At 38.7% G+C, this 17,867-nt stretch overlaps 1 protein-coding gene across 9 annotated transcripts in view; it reads right to left on the reverse strand.

Moving 5' to 3' along the window:
- Positions 1-17,867, reverse strand: part of CEP170 (centrosomal protein 170) — a 166,335-nt gene that overhangs the window by 120,772 nt on the left and 27,696 nt on the right. For all 9 annotated transcript variants that reach the window (XM_045297872.1, XM_045297871.1, XM_045297869.1 and 6 more), the window contains exon 2: positions 13,825-13,970. In XM_045297872.1, coding sequence (XP_045153807.1) covers positions 13,825-13,929 — 105 coding nt within the window. In that variant the 5' untranslated portion in view covers positions 13,930-13,970. The remainder of the gene's footprint in view (positions 1-13,824; positions 13,971-17,867) is intronic.

The following is a 17,867-nucleotide window of genomic DNA, read 5'->3' on the forward strand; positions in this document are numbered from 1 at the left end:
GTTTTGCGTGTTGAATTGTCTTTTAAGTTTCCTTTTAGGATTTTCTTCTTTTAACTGAAAACTGTAATACAAAATGTATAAGGAAACTATAAACTTACATGCAAAAAAGAAAATATAAAACGTGAGTATGGTGAGCTACTAAAAAACCATCTGTGACTAAAAGGTCAACATTTACTCTAAAAGAAAGATGAGGAAGAAAGGGGGTAGGAAAACCACAGTATTAAAAAACAAAACAGAACTAATGAGAAAGTTGGCACAATGTGAAAAATATAATATAAATGAATATCTATATAGAAATTGTGAAATGTGAGTCCAAAGATTTAGAGAAAATAGCCATAAAACAATTTGTTCATGAATAAAATCACCCTTACTTAAAAGACTGGGTCTAAACTTGGAAATTATGGGGTAATATCATGAGAGAGAGAGTCAAAATTAGCTAAATAAAGATGATAATGGCAAACTGATTTCTGAGAAGTTTAAATGTTACATTTCATGTCTTCCCACAAATAACTGTAACTTAATACTTTGAAGAACTTGCACATACACGTTAGAATTCATTTGAGTTGTTTGCATATGGAAACAGCTCAAAGATGGATTTTAAGTTTATGGGATCTTTTAATGAAAGAAAAAACTGTTTTTGTTACAGGAAGACAGTTTGAGAACCAATGAACCTGAACTTGATAACCATTTATTACAGGGTTACTATGTAAACCTTGATAAGCACAAAGGGAATATCCAAAGAGAGGTTTGACAACAGATTAATCAAGTCTCTGAAACTAATGGGAAACCCCAATTCAAGTTTAAAGCCTCAATCAATGTGACCACAACCTAATCCTATCAGTTTAGGCCTCTGATCATAAATTCAAGACCCTCCAGTTATTTCCCCTTATAATCGGGTTTCTCCCGCAGAAGACAAGGTCTTGTGAACTTGCCTTAACTGAAACTCTTCATTCTCAAACTCTTCATACAGTTACCTTCTACTTCCTTCTTTCGACAGGATACCTGGCCCTTACCTGAGAATTCAGTGTTTCCTGCATCCCATTAAAGTGAATGCTACCTTTCAGAGAAACTCCACATCCTACTGAGTTTACAGAGTTGGAGTCTGAATTCTCCCAGTTTATTTCTGAGGCTTCTAAACCATTACTTCACTCCTTCAATAAAAATCCTTTTTCATTTTTAAGTTCTTGTCATCCACCAATGTCATAGCATTTTTCACTTTCAACATTTTAGACAAAAGATTTTGAGTTTGGTTCACTTTTCCTCTTAATTGAAAGTCGCATTTTATCATAAATGATTTTGAATATCCCTATGGATAACCAATTTTAAAAAAACCACAAACCATGGCCTCATCACTTCCCACAACCAAAATCACTGACATCTTACTTAGCACATTGCTCCCACTGTTAAACGTGTAACAAAATTATTTCTACCCATGGAATTCTAAATTGCAGAATTTCTCTTTTTTTGTGTGTGTGCAGTATTTCTTCTCGACAGTAATTCATTAGTTTTATTCAAGACACCTCATATTTTTTTTGACACCTATTTTATAACTTTCTCTTAAGAAACCATACTGTTATCCCGATGTTACTTTCTTTAGAATCCATGCACTGTGGTGGGTTTAATTTTGTCTGTATAGCCTCTAATGTCAACTATGCCCTTTATCCCATGACTCCCAAATCAGTTGTCTTCTTTTCCAGATTTCATATTCCCACAGTTCTCTCCAACATAACTGATCAATCTCTTTTGTGCACCCAGTGTAAACTCCCACCACCTTTTTTCATACTATGCTACCTGTAAGTTTATATGGCTGTAACCTTCTACAGAGACTCTAAACCCTCAAAAGTAGAGAAATACGATTTGTACCCATGTTGATTCCTAGCACGTAGCAAGTGCTTATTAGTAAAGGTTTTCTGCAAAGAAAATAATATATGCTATTCAATTAACCCTATGTCATAAAGAATGGAGGCAGAAAAAATGTTTCCAGATAAGGCAGAAGTACTGAAGTTACAAAGTTTAGACCACATCTTTTTTTCTTGCCAATGAAGTATGTTTCTCAAAGTAAAAATTCATCTATAGATAAGTAGCTGTAATGTAAAAGCAAAACATTACTTCTAGATTTGACAATTCTCTTTTGGCAGTCATTAAAATTTCAGGATATAACTAAGGAATTCAACTAAGGGTCAATTCACTATTGATACCTACTGTAACGTATTTTCTATAACCCACAGAAATGGGTACTCTTATACCAACTGACAATTCTTTGTAATATTTATCCAAATGAACGTATTATACATGGCAAGTACCAGCTAGTCTTTGTCCTATCTTAACTCAATCCTACACCTCATCCAAATGAGCATCAATTACTGCCAGGTTTCTCTCTTTGTTTCTCACAATTAATAAGATAGTAGTCAAATACACTTGAAGTGAAACATTCTATTTGCCCCTAATCCTTCCAAGGCTAGATCTGTTACCATGAAACTATGCTTATCATGCAACGTTTACCAATGTACATGTCCTTGAGTTTTAGTCATGGACCAGATCGACAATGTATCTAATGACATCCCTTGTGATTTGCTGGTTTTCAATGGAGTATATACTGGGGATAAGATGCAGTTCAAAGGATATCTAAAACCTCCTCTTCTAATCACCTTCCCCTATATCCTTTCACCCATTTTGCTTTCAAAAGAAATAAAGGCCTCTGTAAATACCCCTTGCCTCCTAGTTCTTTCCAGTGCTGAAAGTGGTGATACCAGGAGGGTGGAGGGAGAGTGGGGTGGAAAATGGGAACCGATTACAAGGATGGACATATAACCTCCTCCCTGGGGGATGGACAACAGAAAAGTGGGTGAAGGGAGACGTCAGACAGTGTAAGACATGACAAAATAATAATAATTTATAAATTATCAAGGGTTCACGAAGGAAGGGGTAGCAGGGAGGGAGGAGGAAAAATGAGGAGCTAATATTAAGGGCTCAAGTTGAAAGCAAATATTCTGAGAATGATGATGGCAACAAATGTACAAAGGTGCTTGACACAATGGATGTATGTATGGATTGTGATGAGTTGTACAAGCTCCCAATAAAATAAAGGAACCTTGGTGCAAAGCAACTCAGGCCACACGATGGTGCAATTCTTGACCAATTATTATTTGTGCGCTTATAAAATTATTAATTTTAAACTTCTGAATTTTGGAGTAATATGCTATAAGTGGAATAGAGTACCTACTTTATACAGCTTCATATTATACTTTTCCAGGCTAGTTTTCTAGAACTAGGAGGTTTACAGTTCTTCAAGGTACACATAATTTAAGAAACCAAAAGAATAATAAATTATGACACTGCGATATAATCATTATGAAACCAGAAGCTTGTACATTTTTAAAAAGGAACTTAAAAAAAACCATAAATAGCTACTCATTTGTTTTAAGAATTATGAAGGATCTCCAAAAATTTGAGGACAACTATAAATGAAAGAACCCTTTGATGTTCCCTTGTTATTTTCCTCCTTACAAAACAAGAAAAAGCCTAACATCAAATAAAGTCAAAGTATAAAAAACTATTGCAAAACAAGAACAAAGAAGAAAAGATCAAGGACTCAAATCAATTAATATCTAAATAAAAAATAAACACATGAAATGGTACAAATGATTATCAAATATGTCACAGAAATTTAGGGTATGAAATGGCTATTGAAGAACATTATTATTACTACTACTAAGATTCCTTTTACCACTAAAGAACTAAAAGAGAGGAAAAGAAACAAAAAGACATGGAAACAAATACTAATAAGCAAACTAAAATAAAACAACAGATTTCCATTCATCAGTATTTTGAAATTATGGTGGCATTCCAGGTAAGCCAAAAGAAAGGTTTTGGTGCTTTGAGTTCTTCTTTTTTTTTTTTTCCTTTCAATTATTTTATTAGGGGCTGAGATAGTTTATTGTGTGGCCTTTCACAAGAATAACTGTTCATTGGGGGAAAGGAAATAATCAAACTTTTCGGGGATTACTAGACAATGGCTTGGAACTGACACTAGTTCCAGGAGACCCAAAGTGTTTCGAAGGCCCACCAGTCAGAGTGGGGGCTTATGGAGGTCAAGTTATCAATGGAGTTTTAGCTCAGGTACACCTCACTGTGGGTCCAGTGGGCCCCCGGACCCACCCGTGGTTATTTCCCCAGTTCCAGAATGCATCATTGGAATAGACATACTTAGTAACTGGCAGAACCCCCATACTGGAGCCCTGAAATGTGGAATAAGGGCTATCATGGTAGGAAAGACCAAGTGGACACCATTAGAACTGCCATTGCCTAGGAAAATAGTAAACCAAAAGCAATACCACATTCCAGGAGGGATTGCAGAGATTAGTGCCACCATTAAAGACTTGAAAGATGCAGGGGTGGTGATTCCTACCACATCCCCATTTAACTCGCCTATTTGGCATATAAAGAAGACAGATGGATCCTGGAGAATGACAGTGGATTATCTTAAACTTAACCAGGTGGTGACTCCAATTGCAGCTGCCGTTCCAGATGTGATTTCATTGCTTGAGCAAATTAATACTTCTCCTGGTACTTGGTATGCAGCTATTGATCTGGCTAATGCCTCTTCTCAATACCAGTCTCGAAGGGCCACCAGAAGCAGTTTGCCTTCACCTAGCAGGGGCAACAATATACTTTCACAACTCTCCCCCAGGGGTACATCAACTCTTCTGCCCTGTGCCATAATTTAGTCCGAAGGGATCTTGATCACTTATCTATTCCACAAAATGTCACACTGGTTCATTATATTGATGACATTATGCTGATTGGACCCACTAAGGAGGATGTGTCAAAGACTCTAGATTCACTGGTACAATATCTGCGTACAAGAGGTTGGGAAATTAACCCAACGAAGATTCAGGCACCATCCAACTCAGTAAAATTTCTCGGAGTCCAGTGGTGTGGGGCATGTCCAGATATTCCTACTAAAGTGAAGGATAAACTATTGCATTTGGCGCCCCCAATGACTAAAAGAGGCTCAACGCCTAGTGGGCCTCTTCGGATTTTGGAGGCAACATGTCCCTCACTTGGGTGTTCTACTTCGACCTATTTATCAAGTGACACGAAAAGCGTCCAATTTTGAGCAGGGCCCAGAACAAGAAAAGGCTCTGCAACAGGTTCAGGCTGCCATGGAAGCTGCTTTGTCCCTGGGACCGTGTGATCCAGCTGACCCGATGGTGCTAGAAGTGTCAGTTGTAGATAAAGATGCAGTATGAAGTCTTTGGCAGACCCCCTATTGGTTAATCACAGCGTAGCCCATTGGGATTTTGGAGTAAAGTCCTGCCATCCTCTGCAGACAACTACTCCCCCATTGAAAAACAGCTGTTGGCCTGTTACTGGGCCTTGGTGGAGACTGAACGCCTCACCATGGGCCACCAAGTCACCATGAGGCCTGAATTACCTATAATGACTGGGTATTGTCTGACCCAAGGAATCATAAAGTTGGACGTGCGCAGCAACACTCCAGTGTTAAATGGAAGTGGTATATACAAGATCGGGCCAAAGCAGGACCTGAAGGGACAAGTAAGCTGTATGAAAAAGTGGCCCAAATGCCTAGTCTCCACTCCTGTCACATTACCTTCTTTCTCCCAGTCTGCACCTATGGCCTCCTGGGGAGTTCCTTACCATACTTTAACTGAAGACCAAAAAAGTCATGCTTGGTTTACGGATGGCTCTGCACGATATGCATGTGCCACTCGTAAGTGGACAGCAGCAGCACTACAGCCCCTTTCTGTGATCTCCCTCAAGGACAGTGGTGAAGGGAAATCTTCCCAATGGGCAGAACTTTGAGCGGTGCACCTGGCCGTTCAGTTTGCACATAAGGAAAAATGGCCAGATGTGAGACTGTATACTGATTCATGGACTGCGGCTAATGGCTTGGCTGGATGGTCAGGAAATTGGAAGGGCCATGATTGGAAAATTGGTGATAAGGAGGTGTGGGGAAGAGGTATGTGTATAGACCTCTCTGAATGGGCCATGCAAGTAAAGGTAATTGTATCTCACGTGAACGCTCACCAAAGGATTACCTCTGACGAGGAGGACTTTAATAATCAAGTGAATAAGATGACACGCGCTGTGGAGACTGGTCCTCCTCTTTCCTCTGCCACTCCTGCTATCGCCCAATGGGCACATGAACAAAGTGGACATGGTGGCAGGGATGGAGGTTATGCATGGGCACAGCAACATGGACTTCCACTCAACAAGGCTAACTTGGCCACTGCCACTGCTGAGTGGCCCATTTGCCAGCAGCAGAAACCAACATTAAGTCCAAGATATGGGACCATTCCTCGGGGAGATCAGCCAGCAACTTGGTGGTAGGTTGATTACACAGGACCACTTCATCATGGAGGGGACAGAGTTTTGTTCATACTGGAATAGACACCTACTCTGGATATATGGGTTTGCCTTCCCTGCACGCGATGCTTCTACCAAAACTACTATTCATGGACTTACAGAATGCCTCATCCACCGGCATAGCATCCCACATAGCATTGCTTCAGATCAAGGAACTCACTTCACAGCAAATGCAGTGTGGCAATGGGCCCATTCCCATGGAATCCACTGGTCGTATCATGTTCCTCATCATCCTGAAGCTGCTGGCTTGACAGAACGATGGAACAGGCTCCTAAAGACACAATTATGGCGCCAACTAGGTGGCAATAATTTGCGGGGCTGGGGCAATGTTCTCCAGGAAGCTGTATATGCTCTAAACCAGCAGCCAATATATGGTGCTGTGTCACCAATACCCAGAATTCATAGGTCCAGGAACCAAGGGGTGGAAGCTGCGGTGGCAACACTCACTATTACTCCTAGTGATCCACTTGCAGCATTTTTGCTTCCTGTCCCAGCAACCCTGTGTTTCTCAGGCCTGGAGGTCCTGGTCCCGAAGGAAGGAACTCTCCCACCTGGAAACACAACACAGATTACACCAAACTGGCAGCTGAGAATTCCCCCTGGCCACTTTGGGCTTCTCATGTCTTTGGATCAACAGGTCAGGAAGGGTGTCACTATAATGAGTGGTGTGATTGATCCTGATTACCAAGAAGAAATTGGACTGGTGTTACATAATGGAGGTAAAGAAGAATATGTCTGGAATTCAGGAGATCCCATAGGCCGACTCTTAGTGCTACCATGCCCTGTGATTAAAGTAAATGGTAAATTACAGCAACCCAATCCTGACAGGACTTATAATGACCCAGACCCCTCAGGAATGAAGGTCTGGGTCACCCCACCAGGCAAAAAACCACGGCCAGCTGAGGTGCTTGCTGAGGGCAAAGGTAATACAGAATGGGTATTAGTAGAAGGTAGTTCTACCTATTGATTACGACCATGTGCTCAATTGCAAAAGCAAGTTCGTAATTGTCAATGTATTTTCTTTTTATGTGCTTATTGCATATCTTTCCTTTGTTCAGGTATGATATATCAGATACAATTGGACTGTGTTTTCATTTATATGTATGATAGATGATTGATGATAAGTATAAGTGTGATTTCACCAATGTCTATAAATTATATAAGTATATATGGCTAAAGAATTGTGTATACCAGGTGCCAGGTTGGCAAGGGGTGGATTGATAGTTTATTGTGCCAGCCTGGCCGATAAACACAAGTGGGATTACTGAAGGGAGGAGAGATAAATGGCTCCGTAAGCCTCGCCTTTCTTGTTTCTCGCTCTTTGATCATTGGACCAGTGTGTGGCTGCCTTGCTTGTTCTGTGCCTCAACTTACAGGCTACACTACCTGTGGGACGCCTAGGCTGTGAAGTGTGTTGCTGTAAGTTGAGGTCCCTTTAAGACATCTCTGGAGCTGGGGACTGGCGGTTGGTGACCTGGCTGACAGTTGGTGACCTGCCTTGTGATTGGCTGCTGTGCTGAGATAGCCTAGCTCGCTCTCTATATAGAGGAAGACCTGGCAGTAGACTAGACTTGAAGGACTGCTATTATCTCACAACTCTCTCTCACGGGAGTGAGTTGCACTGAGTCATTTGTACTTCATATTTTAACTGTTCATTTCTTGTATTATATATCTAATTATCTTTATAAATAAATATATTATCAGCAATTTGATTTTCTCTCTCTAGAGAACCCCAACACAGGGGCTCTTACATCTCTTATCACAATCCATACATTCTTCCAATGTGTCAAGCACAGTTGCACATATGCCGCCATCATCATTTTCAAAGCATTCTCTTCCCACTTGAGCTTCCCATTTCTTCCCCTTCCTCCCCCCTAGTTCTTTGAGTTCTTACTGCGAACCATCAGCCTGACTCTAAGTAGGACATACCACCCACACTCACCATACATGAATGTATCTTAATCCATGTAAGGCAGGTTAAGTGTCTAGGTAGGCAGTGTCTGCTGGAAGCTCTACTGTAAGGAACACGAGATTCAGACTGATGGGCAAATGCTCAGTGACAAGACCATTGATGGGTAAAGAAGATAACTCCTTACTAACTTCTTCTGTGGAACAGGTGATGGAAAGCATGTGCCCCAGCCATTTTTGTGGGTTGGGAGTCCATTGCAATTGATAAGTTCCGAAATGGCCGATGCTGATCATTTTTCCATTCAAAGTAGTTCATTACTGGAAAAGAACTACTAGGAACTGTGCCCATAGTCACTATACCATCGGTAATGAGATTGACCCAGTGCTGGACCAAATCCAGAAACTGTCTGACCAGTGTACAGAACTTGAGCGCTAACTCGTGTTCCACAGCTTTGGAAGGAGTGCTGGCTCTGGCTTTACCTCACTCCTGAAAGAGAGGCTCTTTACTCACTATGGCAAGAAATCCAAGCTGGAGTTTTCCACTTACCCAACACCCCAGGTGCCCACAGCCATGATCGATCAACATCTCCATCCTGATTACTTACAACATTTTGGAGCACTAAGATTGTGCCTTCATGGTAAACAACGAGGCCATCTATGGCATGTACAACTACAACTGGGACATAGAGTACCTAACCTACATCAACCTCAACAGCCAAATGCTCTCCTACTCATCACAGCTTCTGTACACTTTGATGGACCTGACAGAGTTTCAGACCAACCTGATGTCTTACCCTCACATCCACTTACTCCTGGCCACCCATTGACCAGTCATCTTTGTAGAGGAGGCATACCATGAACAGCTGTCAGTGGCAGAGACCACCGATGTCTGTTTTGGGCCTGCCAAACAAATGGTAAAGTGCAACTGGTGCCATGGTAAGTACATGGCCTGAAGTCTGCTGTACCATGGAGATCTTGTGCCCAAGATGTCAACACTGCCACCGCTGCCAAGGACCGTATCCAGTTTGTGGACTGGTATACAACAGACTTCAAGGTTGGTTTCAACTACCACCCACTGTGGTGTGTTGGAGTGACCTGTCCAAGATGCAGTGTGCCATTTGCACATGAGCAACCTGATCACCATTGCCAAAACCTGGGTCCACCTGCACTACAAGTTTGACCTGGTATAGGCCAAGAGAGCATTTGTGCACTGGCATGTGGGTGAGGGCATGTGGAAGAAGGCAATTTCTCTGAGGCCCTAGAGGATAAAGCTGCCCTGCAGGATTATGAGGATGTGGGCATCAGCTCCTATGAGGGCAAGGATAAGGGGAAGAATAGAAAAGCTGCCTTCAGTCTATTAAGAATGATTATTGCAAAATTCTTTAGAAATCAACAGTCTCCCTGCTTAGTTTTTTTAAAAAAGAAAGAAGGAATGGTATGGTTCAAGTCCATGAGAATTTCAAAGGGAGGAAGATGAGGGTGTTTGCTCCTATAAAGTTTTTTACAAGGCCTCAGAAATCCAATATATGGTTGCTATGAATTGGAATAGACCCAATGACAATGGGTTTCTCTTTGTGTGTGTGTGTTATAGGTAAATAACTTTTCGAAAGCCCAATCATATTTTTATAATACTAGTAATAAATGGATTTAGCCTTCTCTGTGTCACAAATAATTAATGAAAACAAATTATACTTAATCTTCACATTCCACAGTCCTTCCAGGAAATATTAAAACAGGAGCCCTGGTGGCACAGTTGTCACATGTTGGGCTGCTAACTAAAAGTTCATAAGTCCAAAACTAATAGCTGCTCCATGAGGAAAAAAGGAGATGTTCTATTTGTAAAGAGTTAGTCTTGGAAACTCACAGGAGAGTTCTACACTTTCCTGTAGGGCAGCGGTTCTCAACCTGTGGGTTGCAACCCTTTTGGGGGGGAAGGTCGAACGACCCTTTCACAGGGCTCGCCCAATTCATAACAGTAGCAAAATTACAGTTATGAAGTAGCAACGAAAATAACTTCATGGTTGGGGTCACCACAACATGAGGAACTGTATTAAAGGGTCGTGGCATTAGGAAGGCTGGTTGAGAACCACTGTTGTAGGGTCACTATGAGTCAGAATTGACTTGATGGCAATGAGTTTTGAATAAGAACTCAGGCATAATTTCATTATACTTTCAACTTTTCATTATACTTTTCTACTTTCAAACTGTTTATTTAGTATGGTATTTCTCAAAATAAAGTTCAAGTATACAAAATACTTAGAAGTTCATTAATATAAAATTAAAAAGAATTTAGATGTTAACTTTTTCATAATGTAACTCTATAAAAGAAGTATCTAATATAACGAAAATTTGAACATTTACTTGCATTTGTATTATATTATCAAATTAATTTTTTATTTTTTTATCAAATTAATTTTAAGGTGCATGAATGCAACAGCATTAGTGAAATGGTAAAATGCAAAGATCATTTGATTCTGAGTCAAGATACTGACTTTCCACCACTTAATGAGTTGGCCTGCCATCCACATGGTAGCTGAAACCACATGGTCTGCAGTTCAAAATCATCAGCCACCAGACTGAGCTTTCTTCTCTAACACTTAGTGTCTCGGAAACCCACAGGGGGTCGCTATGAGTCAGCACTGATTTGATGGCAGTGAGTTAGCTTTGGATTAATAGTTATTACCTTGCGTCAGTCTCAATGTCATCCTAAATCTTATGTAAAATTAAGATAATTATAACTTCCAGATAACTCTTGAGAGGAACAACCGAAATCATACAAATGGGTACCAAGAAGCAGAAACTTATTCAAGTGTAAAGTACTTTAGAATTGTAGTAGTAATATCATTGTGCTACTTGAAATAAAGGCAAGTAGAGTTTTTAAGTGATAATTAAATTTTTTACTTTTTACCTCTGGCTCACTAAAGGTTCATTATACATAAAGTCAAATGAAACATAATACAAACCATCCTTCTATACTTAGACACACAAGTCTACCAAATCTAAATTGCCACATCCTTCCTACTTGGTCAGTGACAGAATTCAAATTCAAAAATTTCCCCCTTAATCAACTACTTTTTAAATCTTCAGGTACATTTTGTTCCAAACAATCATATTTGTTAGACTGCACATTTTAGAATGAAGTGAAATAAAGCATATGAAACTCAAGATGCAAAAGCAAGTATATATCCACTACTTTTGAGAAAATGGTCTAAATTGTAATCAAATAGATCATGTGACCTTATGAATTACTACTTTCTTTTTTGGACTAGGTAATAAAACATTGTCTTACAAGTATTTTAAAGAGTATCAGTATGTCTATTTGTAGTTTCAGTCTTTACAGGTAATGAACTGTAAAAATTATTCTGAAGCTGAGATTCCAAAGCCTAGCCAACTGGTTTCTGGCATGTTAAAAAAATGAGAAATGAGTAAGAAATGCTGAATTTGGTAAACCAAACTTTAAAATATCCTTTTTTTCATTGTTTAAAAACAATCAAATACGATTTTTACCTCTAACACTTATTTATCACACCAATCTAACCAACATGAAATCATTTAAGTTTTAACCTTAAAATGGAAATACAACAAGGCTTTGAAAGTCTGAGGAAAAACAATTAAAAATTTCTTAAAAATCCCAGGAACTTTTTGAAGCCCCTTACATAAATCCATCAACTAAATCTCTAGGTCTCATCTTCCAAAACAAGTATTTGTATATTTGAAAAATTCCTTATTTTTCAAAGACTGCAATACGTAATCCTAAAATCCTTTTAGAGAAACAATATTCAAAAATCTAGGATGTTTCTAAATAATTTCTTGATACACTATGAGAGTAGAGTCAAAATTAACATTCAACTATTTAGAAACTAAGTATAATTTGCATAATTTCCTTATATACGATGTGTCTCAGCGTGCTAAGAGTTCCATTAATTTGTGGCACTGAGTCAGACTACCAAATAACTAGCATGCCAATCTAATTATGGAAATTTGTCAGACAGTACACGGTTTCTGGGGCAGTGCTAAAAGCACTACTCTCTACTGTCAGATAAAGACCAGACGTATTTCTAGAGATGGAGTCTGTGGAAGAGGTCAAAAGCGGTTTTTTTCTTGCCTAGTCATGCAATTGCCTCACTAACTTTACATTGTTTTAAAAATATAACAAAAATAAAAACTGTCATAAATATAGGACAGAGGTCCATATCAGAAAAAACGTTAATTTTAACTTTTGGTTTCTCTGCATTAACAACTGGGTTAATAAAATGTTATATTCTATGTACAGTTATTAATCAAAAAATGGGAAGAGGGGAGTAATATTTTCTTCTACATTTCCAAGACTTGTCAGATTTGCCTCTTGATCCACCTCAAAGATTAACTTTAATAATTATGTATTTGGTTTCATTCAACTAGTATATAATAACTAGTTGTGATAACTAAATTCTCAATCATCTGAATATCCCTTTTTCTAATAATCTTACTCAAAGATAATTTAACTATATATATATATTTTTTTTTTTGGTTGGTCTAATTTTTATTGTACAGTAGTGGGGTAGGGTCATTATTGGCAGTAATGGTATTCATATGACTTCTAAGGACATTCCGAGTCCAAGCAGGACAGCAATTGAGATGATAAGATTTTACAGGACGAAGATGATAATACAGAATGCAATCATTGAATTCCCCCAGATGCCACACTTTAAATGAACAACCATTCCTGTAGTCGTATTCTTGACTGCTGGCCTTTGCTGAGGATGCGTGGTACAGAGAGCACTTCATTCTTTTTTCTAATTGTGTCAATAACTCTGTGTCCCTGAATAAAAATATTTTAATGACTACTAAATTTCCTCTATTTGACAAATGAGGAAGTTGAGCCTCAGGTGGTTAAGTAATTTGTAAATATATTTTAATAAAAAACTCCACTACACATGATTCAGTGAATTCAGTAAGATTCAAATTACTGGAAGGCATCAGAATAAGCATCTCTAAAAGAAGCACTGGAATTAATTTCAATACCTAAATCGAGGATCCAAATTCAGTGTAATTCCAGGCCATGTGAATTTCTACTTTTAATATTAAAAATTACTTGCAAGTCTTATTTTAAAAGTGCACAAAAAAGTGAAGCTTTTTACTCGGGGGTTTAAATGGAGAGAAAATGTTTTGAGGAACGATGTACAAATGCGCTTTACACAATTGATGTGTGTATGGATTGGGATAACAGTTGTATGAGCCCCTAATAAAATGTTAAAAAATAAAATAAAAATAAATAAATAAAAACTTTTACAATTAAAAAAATAAGGAAAGAGAGAGAAAAAAAAGAATAAACTTCTTTATTCTCAGAGCTCATTTTTCAGCTCCAAAATGCAATCTTTAAGAGCTGCAAGAGGAAGAAATTTACTAAACTGGTAACTATAGAGCCAAGAGGGCAAGAAAGACAGGAAACTCATATCAAAGTAGTGCCATCTCCAAAGGTCCAGAGGAATTTTCACGGTAATTCTACGTTTTGAGTAGACAAACATGGAAGGCTGGTGGGATTACCTGCAACATGAGCTCGCAGTCATCTCTTCCAACAAAAATCATTTCTCGGGGCAGCCTGTGGCGAGTGCCTCCACTGCTCACCAAAAACCAGGATGTTAAGCTCATTTTCTGATTAGCTTCTAAGTCTTTGGCAAAACTACGTCATCCTGCAGAGAGATAATGTAGAAAAATACACATTCAGACATTTTCCTGCTTTAGTCTCTACCACCACAGATCTGCAATCACCTGACTCTATGGAGTGTCCATGGGTCCTAGGAAATGACATACCTACCAAATACAGAACTCAAAAAGAATTGCTACAATATCATAGAAGCCTTTGTTAAGCAAAAGTATAAAAATAAAAAGCTGTCATTTCTCAATATATTCTCTATTAGCCCCAATAAAATGATTTTAAAAAAATCAGAAACAAGAACAGCAACAAAAGATATACAAATACAATAACCTTATGAGCCTACAATCCCTCTGTTGGGTATATACCCTAAAGAAATAAAGAACACAACACGAACAGACATGTGCACACTTACCAAGTTCATCACAGCAATTTCCATAATAGCAAAAACCATGGAAACTGTCGAAAACTCCAGTTGTAGAGGAATGGATAAACAACTTTGGTACATTCATACAATGCAATATTATACACAATAAAAAAACAGTGACAACTCTCTTAAACACAGCAAGACAAGGTCAGAACAAGAGAACATTACATTTAGCAAAGTTAGTCAAACTCATAAAGACAAATATTTAATGACAGTGTTATTATAAGGAAAAAACAAAGAGAAAAAAAGAGAGTGGCTTTCATACCGAAGGATAAGACTGGGAAGACTATGAGGAGGTCAGGGGCAGGAGGTGGGGAGTGAAAGGGGAGGGAAGGAAGGGTAGGAGGAGGAAAAAAAGAAACACATTTTGGGGGGTTTAATTGGATACTACTCGTGACTTGATGAGATGGGCTGTGCAACTACACAGAATATGTTTTTCCTTAAACACCAAAATAAAGAAAGAAATAAAAGAGAAAAAATGTTTGTCTTAGAATAACAAGGGTATGTAAAAAAGGATAGCTACTACAGCTCTCGAGTTCATTTTGCAAGGGTGTGCTCCAAGCAAAACGTGTTTAATTATGACTGTGATCAGTGGATGGCTGCGAAGAAATACTCTCAGTAATATATTTGTCTTGGTGTCACTGGGTGACTTAGAAAAAACAGTTCAATAAAAACGGTGCCTTTCCCGAGGATCTGCTACGCCAGTCAGGCAGAGCTCAGCTCGGAAAAATTAGGGTAACTAATTTTGGGGGATCACAAAGATTTTTCTTGAAGCATATAGGATAACCATTGGGGCTTATAATAGTTTTACAAATTGAAAACTGCATGGGTGAGGAAAAGGGCAGGAAAGTTTTGCCCAGAAACTATTTTCTATCATGATAACACACACTTCAAGAATAAGCAAGGACTGTCTGTCCTAGAAATAATTTTATTGAAAAATCTTAACACACCCACCCTCTAGCACTGATCTTTGCCACTACAGACTTTTTTTGCCCTCCAAACTCAAATAACATTTTAAAGGAATGTAATTTGAGTCCCTCGAGAATGCCCGAACTGCCACTGCACACTGAAGAGTGTGGAATTCTCAGGGAAAGGTTGTTGGTGTTGTTAGGTGCCATCACAGCAGCCATATGTATAACAGAACAACCTATTACAAGGTCCCGGACCATCGTCACAACCGGTCTCTTATGATGAAGACCCCATCGATGCAGCCGACGTGTCAATTCCTTTGCCAGAGGACTTCCTATTTCTTGCTTTACCAAGTATGAATGTCCTTCTCCAGGTCTCTCCAGACAACATGAGACAAAGCCTCACCATCCTTGTCTTTCAAGTGTATTCTGGCTGGACTTCTTCCAAGACAACGTTCCTTGCTCTTTTGGCTGTCCATGGAACTTTTAAGATTCTTCACCAGCAACATAATTCAAATGCATCAATTTGTCCTTTCTCTTCCTTATTCAATGTCCAACTTTCACATGCATATGAGGCAATGGAAAATATAAGGGCTTGGTTCAGTCCTCAAAGGAAATCCTGCTTTTCAACACTTTGCTACCCATTAGTCCAGTTTTGAAGATATTTTTGTTTTCTTTACATTGAGTTGTATTCCATAATATAGGGAAAGTTTAGAGGTGGTAACACTACCTTCAGAAATGGAGGCTATTCCAAGAACAGTAACTTGACATTCTGTTTATTTTTATTTAATATTTAATACAAGATTTCCATGATTTTGTACCCATAGTTTTTACTTTCCCTAGTACAGTGTATCTTCTATGCATTAAAAACAAAATACTTCCACAGATGTACTAAAACACTTTTAACATAATAATATAGTAATAATGTTTTGGTGCACATTGCAAAGTAGTACCCCATTTTTTATTAGAAATCAGTATTTATTACGCGTATGATAAGGTGTGGGTGGCTATGGCAGGCTGCTGCCACAGAGAGCTGGACAAGATATATGAGAGGCTGGAACTGGCAGCCATGGGTCCTGGGACCCATGGACCATCCTTCTGCTGTACTGTACTGTCCTGACTCAGGCAGTGAGAAAGAAGGATGACTGCACTGTATGGCTGGGGTCACCCGAGTACCACCACATGCAGACCTTCTATAGGTCAAGGGCATGGCCAACAGAACAAGATGTGGCCTAGCCAAAGTCGGGAAGACAGAACCTGGGCTGGGGTTGAATTCACTGCTGTCACTGAGTTCTTGTCTTTTTTTTTTTAGCTGTGTCTGAAAAGCTTGGTGCTAATTACACCACTCTCCTTTTTTCTTATCTCAAAAGTCTGAATCTAATCAATAGCAGGGAATTTCCCTTATTACTTTCACATGGAATAGCAGCCTATGGGGAATAAATTAGAAAGGTAGAAATTGACATATGTCGACAGACCTATGTGGCTTAATATGTTATACATTTATTGAGCGACTACCTTCAAACCCACCAGCCATTCCTTGGGAGAAAGATGAGGCTTTCCACTTGTGAAAAGATTTGCAGTCTTAGAAATCCACAGGGGCAGTTCTACTCTGTCCTATAGGGTCACTATGAGTGAGAATAAATTCTGACAATCAAGGAGACCTTGTTCTTAACAGAACTCTGGGACTAGTTCATTCAACAATCCAGGAATTGTTACTGGACAGTTTGCAGAGGTTCATTTGTAACTACAGATTGATAACCTGGGGAGACCCTTATATATTTTACTATTTGTGTTTATTTATACTTTAAAATGTTGCTTTCAATCACTTGTGATTCACACTAAGGCCCAATGGCATGAAGAGTTTGAGAGACCTTCATTACTATAATGCTCGAGTTGAGAAAGTGGCAACAATAGTGTACTTGCGTGTGAAAACAGCATTAAAATCTTATACTCGAACTACAAAATAAAGCAACACAAAATACAGAGCAAAGAAATATTTGACTCATTTTAGTGGGCTGGGGGAGGGGGAGTTACCACATAAACTAACACATAAATGATAATAAGTGTATGTAGTTATTTGAGCTAAAACACATGGTAGAGCAGTTCATCCTTTTGCTTCTGGCAATCAGCTGGCTGATTCAACACCAGATGGCATTACAGAGAATGAGGTATTCAGGGTAAAACACGACAGCCTCACATTAGGACTATCTATGTACACTGTTGAAAATGCATTCCTCTAACCTGTGCAAGTGTCGTTTTAGTAAGATACTATCTGTTTATATTATTAATTTATCCATACTGCCAACTTTTCCTGTGGTACCATGATGCATGAAAAGGTTTAAAAATAATCTCATGAGCTTGGCTCAATGCCTACCTCGATGTTTCCTGAATAAATAGTAGGAAAAAGATGTGGTGTCCATAATAAGATAAATAAAAATTGAAAACAAATGAGAAGTGACAAATTTTACCTCCCAAAATTGTCATCTGAACCAATAAAGCTTATAAACACTAAAATGAACTCACTAAGTCATTGTATCAGGCTTCCTTAACTGGTAAAATATCTTTTTAGTCTGTCATATCAAAAAGGAGTAACAATCTC

This window comes from Echinops telfairi, unplaced genomic scaffold (genome assembly GCF_000313985.2).
Source record: "Echinops telfairi isolate 266 unplaced genomic scaffold, ASM31398v2 ScPeMD7_7424;HRSCAF=8462, whole genome shotgun sequence".
Taxonomy (NCBI): Eukaryota; Metazoa; Chordata; class Mammalia; order Afrosoricida; family Tenrecidae; genus Echinops; species Echinops telfairi.